This window comes from Sitophilus oryzae, unplaced genomic scaffold, assembly GCF_002938485.1.
Source record: "Sitophilus oryzae breed Bouriz unplaced genomic scaffold, Soryzae_2.0 scaffold_1350_pilon_pilon, whole genome shotgun sequence".
NCBI lineage: Eukaryota > Metazoa > Arthropoda > Insecta > Coleoptera > Curculionidae > Sitophilus > Sitophilus oryzae.
In genome coordinates this window covers 957,132-971,171 of record NW_022146005.1, presented here as the reverse complement: position 1 = coordinate 971,171, position 14,040 = coordinate 957,132, and the positions used below count along the sequence as shown (strand labels likewise).

Below are 14,040 nucleotides of genomic sequence, written 5' to 3'. Positions count from 1 at the left end.
CTTGGATTTCTAATGCAAAAAGCGTGTCTTGTTTCAGTTTATTACGAATTAAAAGCTACTTTAGGCTTTTTTGTATGGTCTGCGGGACAATGAATTTGCAATTATATAATAAAAATGTGGAACGGTTTTGTCATGACAAATCTGACATTGCAATTTTTCGTTCATTATTATTTTTTAATTAAACTATTTAGCGAGAAATTTTATTATACAGCTTGTCTTAAATTAAAAAATATCCCTTTTCGTTTTATACTTAATAAAAACAAAAAAAAGTAAGTAAGCTTTAGTAAAAGTTGTAAGCTGAATCTAAAGCTGACGAGATGACAGACAAAGTAATAAACAGACCACATTTCATGTCAGTGCTACAGCCTGACAAGAGTGCAGTTCTTTGTGTTAAGCAATGCTACATGGAGGATTCAGTCTCCAAGTTATTAGACTTTTTGAAAGAGTATGACTGGAAAATGTCACCTACAGATCTCTACCTGTCACAATAGATCTGAAAAGGTAGCAGTGGAATATGTCAATAATTATGTCAAAAAGTTTTCACAATATTTTACGAACTGCTAATTCCAACTCTACTAGTCCCAGACTCTAGACACTAGACTGTCACAAAGTTCCTTACAAATTATAGTCATTATTGTGTTTTAAAAAACTACATTATCATTAATGGTGTTAATTACTGCCTAAATAATTAAAATTGCCACATTTTTAGATATAATTCGTGTTCTAGTACTGATTTTCAATATATTTTAATGAAATTCAAACAAGTACATGAAGAAATCCCGAATTGATCCGCTTTAGTTTGCACAATATTTAAAACGTTTGCACAATAGTACTAAAACTTAAAAAATATACCTTTCGTAATTGCTATAAGCGTAATTGAAAACTCATATACATGCGTTGTCACGTTAAAAGTAAGACGCTTCAAGATTGTTTGCCTACTAATTTGTTTGAAAAGAAATAATGTTAGTATAATTATTCATTTTATAATCCGCTAGTTTCTTAATAGCAAATCAGTTTCATTTTGGTGCCTTGTCTTTTGTCTTTCTCAAAATGACGACACTTATATATGTTTGTTTCGTGTATATTTGAAACTCTTTCTCTCATCAGAAATTACCCATCATCGAAACGATGATCATTTAGGTGACCTTAAATGATGTGGTCAATGCAAAACACAACCGTGCTTTTGTTCCAAGACAAGGGTATAAAATCTATTGAGACGCACTGTTCATTCACGCCAGTTGAGGTGCGTCCAGTAAACTTTATTTATCAAGATAATTAAAAAATAAATGTAGACCTGGTTTTACAACGCATTACAGCAGCTATACATATGTTATATACGTTATACACAAAATCTTAATATGAGTTAAAATAGTATAATGAATAATTTATTACAAAATTACATTTACATTTTTTTGTCGGATATATGAAAATATTAGGTACGTAGCTAGTTTAACGTGGTACTTCCAAATTAGTTGCTAAAAAAAATACTTGATACAAAAATGACTCAGAGCTTAAACAAGTAGTACCACAAAATATAAATTCAGGTTGCTAGTGGATTAAGACATATTTAATGTTAGAAATTAATAACGCAATAATTTTTATAATAAACATACGATATGTGCAAATTGCAACTGCACTTTGAATAAATGAACGTTTGCCGCAAATTGATCCAACTACTTCCACCGGCTTTTATCTAGAACAGAAAAAAATATAGCGAGCAAGTTGTAGTTGTTTCAAATTTCAACTTGACATATTTTCGATTTCTGCAAATTTTGCGTAGGTATATATAAAATAATTCCTTTCACCGGCTCAAGTCTCAACGAAATCAAATTCGGAAAAATAATTTGCGGTAACGCACAGATCAATTGCAAAAAAGTTACTAAACACAACTTAAGAACTGAGAGACTATGTGGTTAATTTGATATTCATCTGATATTTTCAGTAATGTATTGCTATAATTTGTAAATTGCGTGTTGAAAGATGGAGTCTCGTTTTTAAGGCATACAGAGTTTTGGTAATAAGAGAAAAAAAGTCAGTGGCGCACATGTTTTGTTAGAAAAATAATCCAGTGAAACTGAATGAAAAATAAATGTTATTTTTATATGAGGACTCTCCCCACAAGAGATGGCACATGTTTTTTGAAACACCCTGTATACAGGGTGGTCCGAACTCTATTCCGGAAACTTCGGCAGCATATTTTGCAGATAAAAATAAGTAAAAAGGTTCGTATAAATGTTCGGAGATACAGAGTGTAGAAGTTTCATTTTTATTTCGATTTCTTCCAAATAATTTATGAAATAACATCAATATTTGGATAAAAATTGGTGTTTATAAGTTTTTTGAAACGAGAAATTTGATTTTGATGTCAATATGACTTCTACTTGTAGAGGGCGCCACCTACATATTTTTTAACTGGTTTGAAGAGTAATAACTTTTCGTCCGTACCTGTATAAACCTACTGAGTAAAAAATATACATTTATGGCGTTTTTTTAAGTAAAACAGATACCTTGGTAAAAATCGCTATGAGTAATATAATGATTCTCGAGATATTTGGAATCGAAATTATCAATACCTGTCATCACTCACATAAATTAAACATGTTGATTAAATAGTTATTAGACTGAAATGACATTAGACTGTGCCAAAAGTGTGCAAAAACAGTATTATCATCATTTTTTCAAAGAAAAATTTATGATTAATTTAAAAAACTTGAAGCTGAAACCTTTTGTCACTTGACATTTCAGTCAAATAACTCCCAATCTACTCAACCTGTTTATTTTTTGTCAATCATGATATGTATTGACGATTTTCATTTTAAATATCTTGAGTTGGTCGTAGCCATTTTTACCAAGAGACATTTTTTACGTAAAAAATCACAGAAATGTATATTTTGTTCACCCAGTAGTTTTATGGAGGTACAGACAAAAAGTTGTTACTCTTCAACACAGTTAAACCACATGTAGCTGGCGCCCCCTACAAACAGGAGTCATACTGACACCAAAATCAACTTTCTCATGTCAAAAAACTCCCAGCCATCAATTTTCATCCAAATATTGATGTTAATTCGGAAATTATTTGGAAAAAATCAAATTATGAAACTTCTACACCCTGTAACTTCGAAACTAAGCATTTTAGGACATACATTTATACGAACTTTTTTGCATATTTTTATCTGAAGAATGTTATATTATTTTCCGGAATAACAGTTCGGACCACCCTGTGGTTTACAAGAGAAAAAAGATTGCAAATGCAGTGAATATCCTGAAGCTATATGTTTTTTCATTATTCTAGAGAAGACGTTATTGCACAAATGCAAAAAAGTTTATAAACTATTAGTTTGAAAATTAGGTATGTAAAGGACGGTCCACACTTGCTATATAACACTGCTATATAGCAAAGTTATATAACATGTTACATATTTTTTAGTTATATTTAGCAAATTTCGATGCTATATAACTTGCTAGATGTTATCCATTTGTAGTCGGTAAAGATCAAAAAATGTTGTGCAACATTGCTATTGTAACATGAAACAACGCGTCCACACTTGCTAAATTTCTAGTTTAGCCGCTCATATTTTCAGGGACGTGCGCGACAGAATCTTAGTGTGATGAGCTGATTGGTTTGTTTATTTACTGGTCAATAATACCGTATGATCGAAAAAAAAAACTGCGTCCCGTCGGCCTCCCGTCCAGTTGGCTTGGTAAATTCAGTTAATAACGACAACCAAAAGGTAAAGAGGCAACACAGTAATGAGATTTTTGAATGTCCGGAGTGCGGAAGAGAGATAACATCACGTATCGGGCTTTTCAGTCACAGAAAAGCTCATGACAGGAAACGCCTTGCGTAACCATCTTTTGATGCGTGTCAAATACTCGTCAGCGAGTAATGGCAGTAAGTAAGTAAGTTAGCTTGGACATGACGATCGATGACATTCCCCATATAATTTTCCATATAAAATGACAGCGATTTTCATTTCATAGTATGTATTTGGAAACAGAAAAAGTTGAGAAAAAATGCGTAATCTAATAGGCCAGTTCCAGCGGGAACAAAAGAATTGCAAATCAGGTGAAATGGATAATTCAAAATGGTTTGTTTTTGCTTTTACAGTACGTCTCTCCGTTCTGTAGCTACGGGGTATCCGTGAGAGGGGAAACGATATTCTCTCGATGTTTTTCGTAAAAAATAGACGACGCGTCCCATCAATAAAAATTCGACAAATTTGCAAGTAGCCAATAAAATGAGTGGGCGGAGCGATTAGCGGTGACGCACTCGTCAAATCGACGTATAGAATATATTGCTGTTTATTTAAATGTTTTTTGTCTGCATTCCTTTCATTGACGCAGATCCAGCAGACGAGACGTACTGTAAATTATTAATGTTTTTAAAAGACAGAAACACACCACGAGAAACAGCCGAGGCAAGTATTGAAAAGATAAGCTAATTGAGTTCAACTGTATCTAGATCTTGCTGGTAGGCTATGGCGGACTCAAAACCGCTTTTTTTCTCGACTTTCTTTCCCTTAGTTCAAAAATAATTACGCACGCCGCTGCTGCGAGCTGAACCTCTTTCTCGCCAAAACGATTCATGACTACGAAAACTATAATGTGGACGGCTCCCGGTTTTTTAACATGTTACATGTAGCTTGTTAAATAGCAATGTTATATAACATGTTACTAAATGTGGACCCTCCTTAATATATCATTATCTCCTGACATAGAGTTTTAATAGCCGTCTATAATCAATTTCTTCAAATCTATTTGTCAATAATACAAAAGCCATATGGCAAATATCTTTGCATATATCTTTTCACAATATTATGTTTAATAAAAATAATAAAAGCTTGTTTCTCATGATGTTTGGGAATTAGGACAGTTAAATACTAAATCATTATCCATAGAATCAAACTAACTATTATTGTAGAATACATTAAGATCATTTTTTTTCTCACACCATATAAAAGTTTTCCTTAATTCTTGAATAACTTAAACCAACCACAATAAGTTTGATTTCCACAGAGAAATATTTCCTTTTACTTCATGTACGTGATTCTCATAGCCTTGAAATCAATTAAACATAGAAATCTAACGGATGGTTAGAAATAATAAAATACAACAATAAAACATCTTCAAATAGTAAACTTAATAAAAGGAAATCTACACGGTAGTGTAGGTTTATTTAAACTTCAATTATCACATGGAGTGTGATGTGTATCTTGCACTTTCTCCGCCTATCACGGTCAATAGTATAGAAAGAAAGATAATGTAGGTTAATGGTATTTACAATTATATAATTTTATTAAAGTTCATTAACAGCATTAAAGCGTTTCGTTTATTTTTGTAATTATCGTGCCTTTGTTGCTATATTTAGCCACGCTGAAAAAATGTCTAGAGATTATGCAGATATTTTTAGTTTTTACTTTATGTTTTGATATAGGGGGTGTCTCAATATTTCGTGGACATAGAATTACCACGTATGTTTGGAATCAAAATAAGTTAATTGAACACAATTTATCTCTATACAAAAGTGCTTCGTTTGTTTTTTAGAGGGCATCAATTAAAACTAAACCTAAACGTTAATTAATTTAAAATATTTTAAGAGCTTATTGTCAAAGATTATTAATTTGTGACAGTGGCATAACAGTCACATTATAGCTAACTAGATTATTATCGCTTACTTGATTTTAACGATTGAGTTAAAAGTATAATTCATTGGCAAAAAAGTATAATTCATTTGCAATTTTTAAAAATTTGAGAGAGCGTTAAATTTTAAATATGTCGAAAATTTATCACTTTTTAAAATATTACTATGAAAATTTGTATGATTTACTCAAATTTGATAAAAACATAGAACCTCAAAAAGAAAATTTGATATGGAGATTTTTTGGAACACTAAACCACCCTGTATACTGGGTGCGTCTCAAAAGTGGCTCACCCCTATAACTTTTTTATTTTTTTAGATAAAAAAACGAGATTTGGTATGTTAGTATATGACATAAATTAGGATTGATTGACGTATTCAATTGTTTTTGGTCACTTCCTGTTTCACCGGAAATGAATATATTTTTTGATTTTTAAATGGCACCCTCGGTATTTTTTTACTTTATTCGATAGAAAATGACATTCTTAATAGAATGTCATAATTTTGGCATTCCCGTTTAATAAAAAATCGTATTATAAAATTGAATCTAGACCGCCATGGCTATGTTAAAAACATTAATTTTTAATCAAGGATCCTGGGAAAAATAGATTTGATCGTCTAATGTTTTTAATGTCTTGTCCTGACCAGTTAGAAAAATCAAATCGTATTTTTAATCATATCTCAATTTTTTCAAATGGAACGAGGGTGGTTTATTAGCATAATTGGAAAAAACGTTTTTTTACGAATAATTTGATACCACACACTTGGTATTGTGAGTCAAATTTTCGTTACGAACTGCAAGTTGTAATTTCAAGTCAAAAGTAACACTCTGAATAGAATGACATATCATTCTATTCAGAGTGTTATTTGCTATCGAATAAAGTAAACAAATACAGAGTGTGCCATTTAAAAATCAAAAGTTGCAGTCATTTCAGGTGAAACAGGAAGTGACCGAAAATAATTGAATACGTCAATCAATCCTAATTTATGTCATATACCAAATCTCGTTTTTTTAACTGAAAAAATAAAAAAAGTTATAGGGGTGAGCCACTTTTGAGACGCACCCGGTATAAGTGATTCTGATATCTGCTATACAAGAGATACAGTAGGTTTGCAGATTCTTATATTTTCCTCTTTATCTTCCATTTTCATTAATTTAACATTAATTATGTCTAATTAGTCGCAATTGTCTTTTTCATTATTTAATTCTCTGAAGTACTATACGTTGTGTTCAGATCTTGAATTCTATACACCATATTGAATAGTTTACTATAAATGGAATAAACCATAAACCATATAGACAAATACTCTCTGTATTGATCTGAATCATTAGAACTAAATAATAAAAATAAAATTAAGAGCCTTATTAGGTACTTGTAATCATGTTATTATCGTTATATATACTTACATGCCCATGATCCGTATTTATGAACCAGAGATTTCTCTTCACTCGGTAGGAATAAGGGTGCTAAATATGCCCTTACTAACTTTAACAGGTTCCATGCTATGTCCAGAGCATAATATAGTACTACCAGTAAGCCGAGAATAATCAGGAGATAAGAAATGATGTTAATCATTTCACCTAAAATAAATTAAAAATATATATGAAAAACATATTACCGAAGAAATAGGTACACTTTTTTGAAAAAACAAAAAAATATCTAAAGCATGTACTAAACTAAAGAAGGGATGATTTTGACAGACTATAACCAAAAATTGACAGAAAAATCCTGTGAACTGTCCCTGTCATGTACCGATGACGGTTCTATCGTTGGACAGGCAAGAGTGTTCTAGTGTTATTTGAAATATTTAAACTTAAACTTTAACAACGTACATTTTCAATTATGTTTGCTTAGTTTCATGATATTAATATAACAGTCTATAACAGGTACATTAGCACAAGATCCTGATGTCGAAACAAACTTCTTGTTGCTGCCTGTTATCCTTGATTTCTTTGTTCAAATAAATCGAAGTAGTCAAAAATTAGTAAGTATTGAAAAAACAATTAGATATAGATTTGATCATATTGTAAAAAATCTTACAAGGTTTTCCACTTGTAAATGGTTTCCTTATTGAATCTGAAATATCAATTCCGGTATATTAGAACAAAGAGATGGTTAAAAGGTTCGATAGTTTCTTTTGGGCTACAGTAGTATTTTTTTAATTCACTTTTCAAATTTCTCCATGTGAAGTAATTTTTTTACAATATCTTTTTTATTTATTTCTTTCCATTTTTTTCTTTTTATTTCATATTCTTTTTTTTACTTTATGCATTATCTTTTGTTTAATAAGATATCGTTCGCAACTTGAAATGAGAAAGCCAAAATGCACAAGAATTAGTTTTTTTACCTTTAAAATCTTTTTTTTTTGTAAAGAAAACATTTTTAATTATATTTTAACTTCTGAAAATAGTGTTTGTGGCCTAGTCACTAGTGCTGTAAAATGATCAAGAATATTTGTTTTTGGGGAACGTTCCCAAAGAACAAACGAGAATAAACGAGCAAAAATATTGAGTCTATAATTAGAGCAAAAAAAATAGGTTGGAAAATCAATCAGTTACTTTTTTAAAATTTATTCTGACTTTTCTTGTTTTTTCCTATTATTCTAGGGAAAATGAGAACCTAGAGATCATTTAAAACAATTTGAAGAAAAAAAATGAAAACAAGTAGTTATTCAGAACATGCTATACTTCTTTCTAGGTATGTTTATATTGCAAAGTAACTAGCAACACTGCCATATTGCAACTTGCAAATTAAAACGGCAAATCAGCTTATAAATCTATGTAACAGAGATATATAGGGTGGGTTTTAAATAAGTGCAAATATTTTCCGGGCTGGTAGAATTCGATAAAAGAAACATATTTCCTCTACCGTTTTTCAAATAAGTCCAAAATAACCGAGATATTTTACTAATAGGTAATTTCAAAAGAAAAATAATTATTTTTTGCTTATTTTTTGTGAATCGCTGGATCTTTTCTTAGTTTTCTTCTTCTTTTAAGTAAAAATTTTAAAAAAATCCATATTTTTAAAAAATTACAAATTTTCATAACTTTTTTCCGCGAAAAAAACCTCATAGACTTGTTTCTGGGGTCGAAATATACTGCCCCTAAAAATATTTGCACTTATTTAAGACCTACCCTGTATATAGAGCGTCGCCAGCCGATGGCCTAGAGGGGGGCAAGTCGATGTAACAGGAAGGTGGAGAAAGTATAAATTGAGAGTATGTCAAATAAAATGTGTAAACAAAATTATTGTATCTATTAAAAACATTGAATAAACATTCATTTAAATAAATTCAGTAGAACAAATCTTCGGTAACTTTAATTTTTGAATTTCTAGAGGAGGGTAGCTGCCCAAAATAGGAAGAGTATTTTTATGTAATTATACAGAGGCTATTACAGAAAGATCCAACTAATAAATTTTATATTTATGTAAAGTTAAATCCTCGAATTCTATTAGTAAGTTTTTTTGCCAAGTCATGATTTCAGAACGTCTCATCGTTTACTCTCACCTTAACCCAGTTATTCAAAGAATAAAAAAAGTGTCTGTGGACCTGGTGTTAGCCTGGTCACTGTACTTAAGTCCTGCCATACACACGCACGGGTATTTACATCTTTTTATTTTAGCCAACGAGAATATAGATAAAGAGTCCCAAATAAATTTCTCCAGTTTTCTTATTGTTTTTTTTGAAAATTTTTTCAAATTTCTACTATCTCTTATTTAGTGCTTATTTTTTATTTTGTTTGCCCAGGCAACTTTTGGAAAAATGGCAGTTTATTTGATGTAATAAGTGGTTATAAATAAGTTCATTAACTAACTAAAAAATCTGTGTTTTTATTTTTTTACACCCTCAATTTTTTGACGCCCAATAGAATATAAAGAACCATAATGGAAGATGGAAGTTTGCATTTGAAATACTGGTCTTTCTGTTTTTTTGCTTTTTCTAAAATGGTTAATCCCGTTTATACTTTTAAAATTTTCATACCGTTTCAGAGAAAATTAAAGAAAAAACATAAAAATATGTTTTTTTCGCGAAAAAAAAATTCAAAATTCGAAATTTTTTGAATTCTTTTTTGGAATTTTTTTTTAGTTTTTAGTTAAAAAACATAATTTCTTGATAATATGGCAACATAGGTATTAGATTAAATTTACAAGAAAGAAAATCCAGAAAAGATCCAGTGGTTCTAAAAATTTTAGCAAAAAATATTTTTTTGGAAATTTTCAAAGTAAAATAACTTTAAACTTTTAACTTGGTCTACCTGCCTGAAAATATTTGCACTTATTTAAGACTCACCCTGTATTGTAAGGGGTAATATAAAGAAGAAAATGAAAATTTTATGATATTTAAAAACCAATGTCATTAGGTATCAGTACCATATTGTTTAAGAGAAGAAAATTGTTTGTTAATTTTACCCCATTATTTTTCTAATGAATTAATAATAATTAGTCATTAAACCTGAACTATAAAACAATAATTATGGCCATAATTAGTTTAATATTAATTAACTATTATTGGTTTTAAGCTGTTGATTCTGTATTTAACAATAGATAAGTTTTTTTTTATATTTGAGCTATTTTAAAAATTTTTCGTTGGAGCACTCTAATTCTTTGAACTCTATGTTTATTATTGCATAATTCTGAACCTATATCCCGAGGCCAATCGCTATGAAACCGCAAAGAACAAGATCAGCTGACCGGTATCTTTTGTTATTCGTATTGAGGTGCAGTTTAATTTATTTGTCGGCATTTTTCTCATTAGTTATTCCTTTTGTTATTAGTTATGGTAATTACCAATATACCTAATTGTTTATTGAGTAAAATTATGCACTTTTATAAAGCAGTATTATCTATTTCGAATTTAATAGTGCATACTGATTTTTTTCAACTATACCTATTATTATGCTTTTTCAATTTAATTGATGACATAGTTTGTATTTGTAATGACATCAAAAAATTCGAAATAAGTTAAAAATATTTAATTATATTAATCAATAGAGAAACTAAACGATATAGAGTACAAAAACTGAATATGATTTCTTTATCCTTAGTTAAAGAATAAAACAGGTCAATACAAAATAATTGTTCTAATAACCGTAAAAAATAAAGAAAAAAAATCAACCGTAATAATTAATATATTAATTAAACTAATTATAATACAGATAGTGATTTAACTATAAATCATGTACAAAAATGTCGATAACAATTATTGAAAAAAGAACATTAAAAAAAGCTTATTAATCAATGAAATTACTAAATAAATGGAATAAAAACAGATCTTATTATGATTAAAGAAAGAGGTGCTCTGATAAAGAAATCTACTTAAATTAAGCTATTCAATTAGTAATAATAAAATTGTAGATAATTTTTTCTTTATTTAAGTAATACTAAAAAAAGTAGAATAATTACTTTTTACAATTAAAAGTGATCAAAATTAGTTCAAAATTGGAAAGTTGTAAAATATTAGTTTACACAATTTTTGGCTTTTTTAAAATCTAATTCATTTTTAGTGAAACCAATATATTTAGCAATGTTTAACATTGGTTAATAATATTCTTATTTAATATTATTTAATTTTTTATTCAAATAAAAAAAAATATTTACCTGGTTTTGATTAAATCAAAAACATAATATCTAAAGACGATTATTACTCAAAATTAAGAATCAGTCTGCTGCTGTCATAAAAAATATTTAATTTTTTATGAAACAAAAATAATTATAAAAATTATTTAATTATTATTTTTTTATATTAAATTGTTTTTCCAAATCTAGCCCAATTATTATAATAAAAACAAATTTGTCTATTTTTTTAAATTACTGTTTTTCAAATTTCAGTTTTAAAATGAAAATAAATTATAACATTACTTAAACCATTTGACTAATCGTAATTAGTTTAATTATTAAATATACAGGGTGTTCCAATATTACATAGTAGTTCTATGTCTATTGAATATTGGGACAATCGTGTATACTAAAAAAATAGAAATTAAACTAGATATTAACTTGTAATATTTTTGTTAAAGTGATATGAAAAGGTAGATCAAATTACGATTTATACTGGCCTAAAACTATACTGGGTGTATCTCCTGTAACTTTTTTATTTTTTTCAGATAAAAAACGAGATTTGGTATGTTAGTATATGACATAAATTATGATTGATTGATGTATTCAATTGTTTTTGGTACTTCCTGTTTCACCGGAAATGACTACAACTTTTGATTTTTAAAATGGCACCCTCGGTATTTTGTTATTTTATTCGATAGAAAATGACATTCTGAATAGAATGACTTATAATATGTCAACTTTTGACATATTAAAATATAAGCTTATTTGAAATTGCAACATACTGTTCATAACGACAATTTGACTCGAAATACCAAGTGTGTGGTGGTACCAAATTATTCGAAAAAAAATGATTTTTGAAATATGCTAATCAGCTACCCCTCATTCCATTTGAAAAAATTGAGATATTATTGAAAATACGATTTGGGCCTCTTTTTACCCGGCCAGAACAAGGTACTAAAACATTAGACGATCAAATCTATTTTCCAAGGCTCTTTGATTAAAAATTAGGGTTTTTAACACAGCCATGGCACTCTACATTGGAATTTAAAATACAATTTTGTTTTAAGTAAAAATGTCGAAAATTGACATATAATTATGTCATTCTATTCATAGTGTCACTTTGTATCGAATAAAGTAACAAAATACCGAGGGTACCATTTAAAAGGGGTTATTACCCGTGTAACAGGAAGTAACCAAAAACAATTGAATACGTCAATCAATTCTAATTTATGTCATATATCAAATCTCACTTTTTTATCTAAAAAAATAAAAAAGTTATAGAAGTGAGCCACTTTTGAGACGCACCCGGTATGTTTATACAGAGGAGAGTGAAAAAAAAAACACTATAAAGAAGAAAATCCACAAGGATAGTATTTTCTAAATAAAATTATATTCTTTAAGTTAATTCTAAATCACAAAATTTGCAAAAATAAAACCGATTCATTTATATAAATATAGATTGAATATTTGAACGAAATATTGATTAATTTTTAATTTTTATGATTAATAATATTAATCTTATATAATTTTTATTGTTGTCGATCCAATAATATATAATGTGTTCTTTTTTTTATAAATTTTATAAAAATAATTTTTTTTTATGTAAGTGTGTTATGTGTTTTAAAAGGAAAAAAGGCATATATACCACTCCCCTCTATACCATCCGTGTATTAATGGATATGACTAAGAAAGTCCAGATTTAAATTGTCCTGAAGATGCAAATAAATTTTGCGAAACGTCGACAAATTTAAAACAAAGGACTTCTGTTGATTTCTTTCGATCCTAATCCAATTTATAAAAAAAAGAACACATTAATCTTATATACTACTTGATTATAACAAATGTGGAATTTGTAATATTAAACTACTTCATAGATATTTTACTAGATTTCATTATGACAAAATACAGAAATAATTATTTAAAATTTTAGCGGAATTTTAGATATATGGTTTCAGTATTTTTTTGTCATTTTATTTAAAAATTGAAACAATTTTTAAATATTTTTTTATTTTTGTATATCAGTTTTAGTTAATTTTAATATTGCCATTTAATTATGTATTTAAATATCATGAATTCAAAAATTTCATTGTTATCATAAAATTCTGTCAACATATCTGTCATAAAAACGCCAATTCCACGAAAAATGTTGTAGACCACGAAGGTATTACAGATTTTTGTTACAGATACAAAAAATTAAAATTGGTATACGCTGTATTAAAGATAAATAAAAATATTTAAATATTTACTTATTTTTATCTAAACATATTAAAAAAAATAGTTACAGTTTAACTGGGTCACATATTCGTCTCAAAATAATGAAAACATTATTGATAAAATTGCATAAAATAATTATAAAGAAAAATATTTAAAAAAATAGTTATAGTTTAATTGAATCACATATTCTACACGCAACAACAAGAATTAATTAATAAAAATGAATATAAAAAAATAAAAATTAATGATAAGCTCACCGATTTTGATCTAAAAATATTTGTTTAAAATATCGTCACTTTAACTGGAGCACATATCCATAATATATTCCACTCACAACAACAACAACAATTGATATGAACTGGTGCGCTTAGGTCAACGTATTCTGATAAGAGCACGCGATTTACGCGTAGGCACGCCAACAATAAAATTGTTATTAACTGTTCGATTTACGGACAGCCACTACAAAATATTGCCATATCGATAATTATTTCTGTTTGTCCCCTAAATTAAGGATTAGCTTCCCCTCCCTTGCGTTGGAGCGCGGCTGAATGTGGAGATTGCTTTCGATCGGTGGTCTCGCGCTTGTTCCGTTCTGCGGTACGGATATGGCACCGGGTAAAAGCTTAC

At 28.7% G+C, this 14,040-nt stretch overlaps 1 protein-coding gene across 1 annotated transcript in view; it reads right to left on the bottom strand.

Annotated features, from left to right (window-relative positions):
- The window catches only part of LOC115875155 (inactive hydroxysteroid dehydrogenase-like protein 1), a 31,686-nt gene extending 17,646 nt beyond the window's left edge, over positions 1–14,040 (bottom strand). Inside the window, exons 1-2 of the mRNA XM_030890544.1 lie at positions 13,671–14,040; positions 7,047–7,220 (exon numbers count right to left, since the gene is read on the bottom strand). Of these exons, the coding sequence (XP_030746404.1) occupies positions 7,047–7,215 (169 nt within the window). The 5' untranslated portion in view covers positions 7,216–7,220; positions 13,671–14,040. The remainder of the gene's footprint in view (positions 1–7,046; positions 7,221–13,670) is intronic.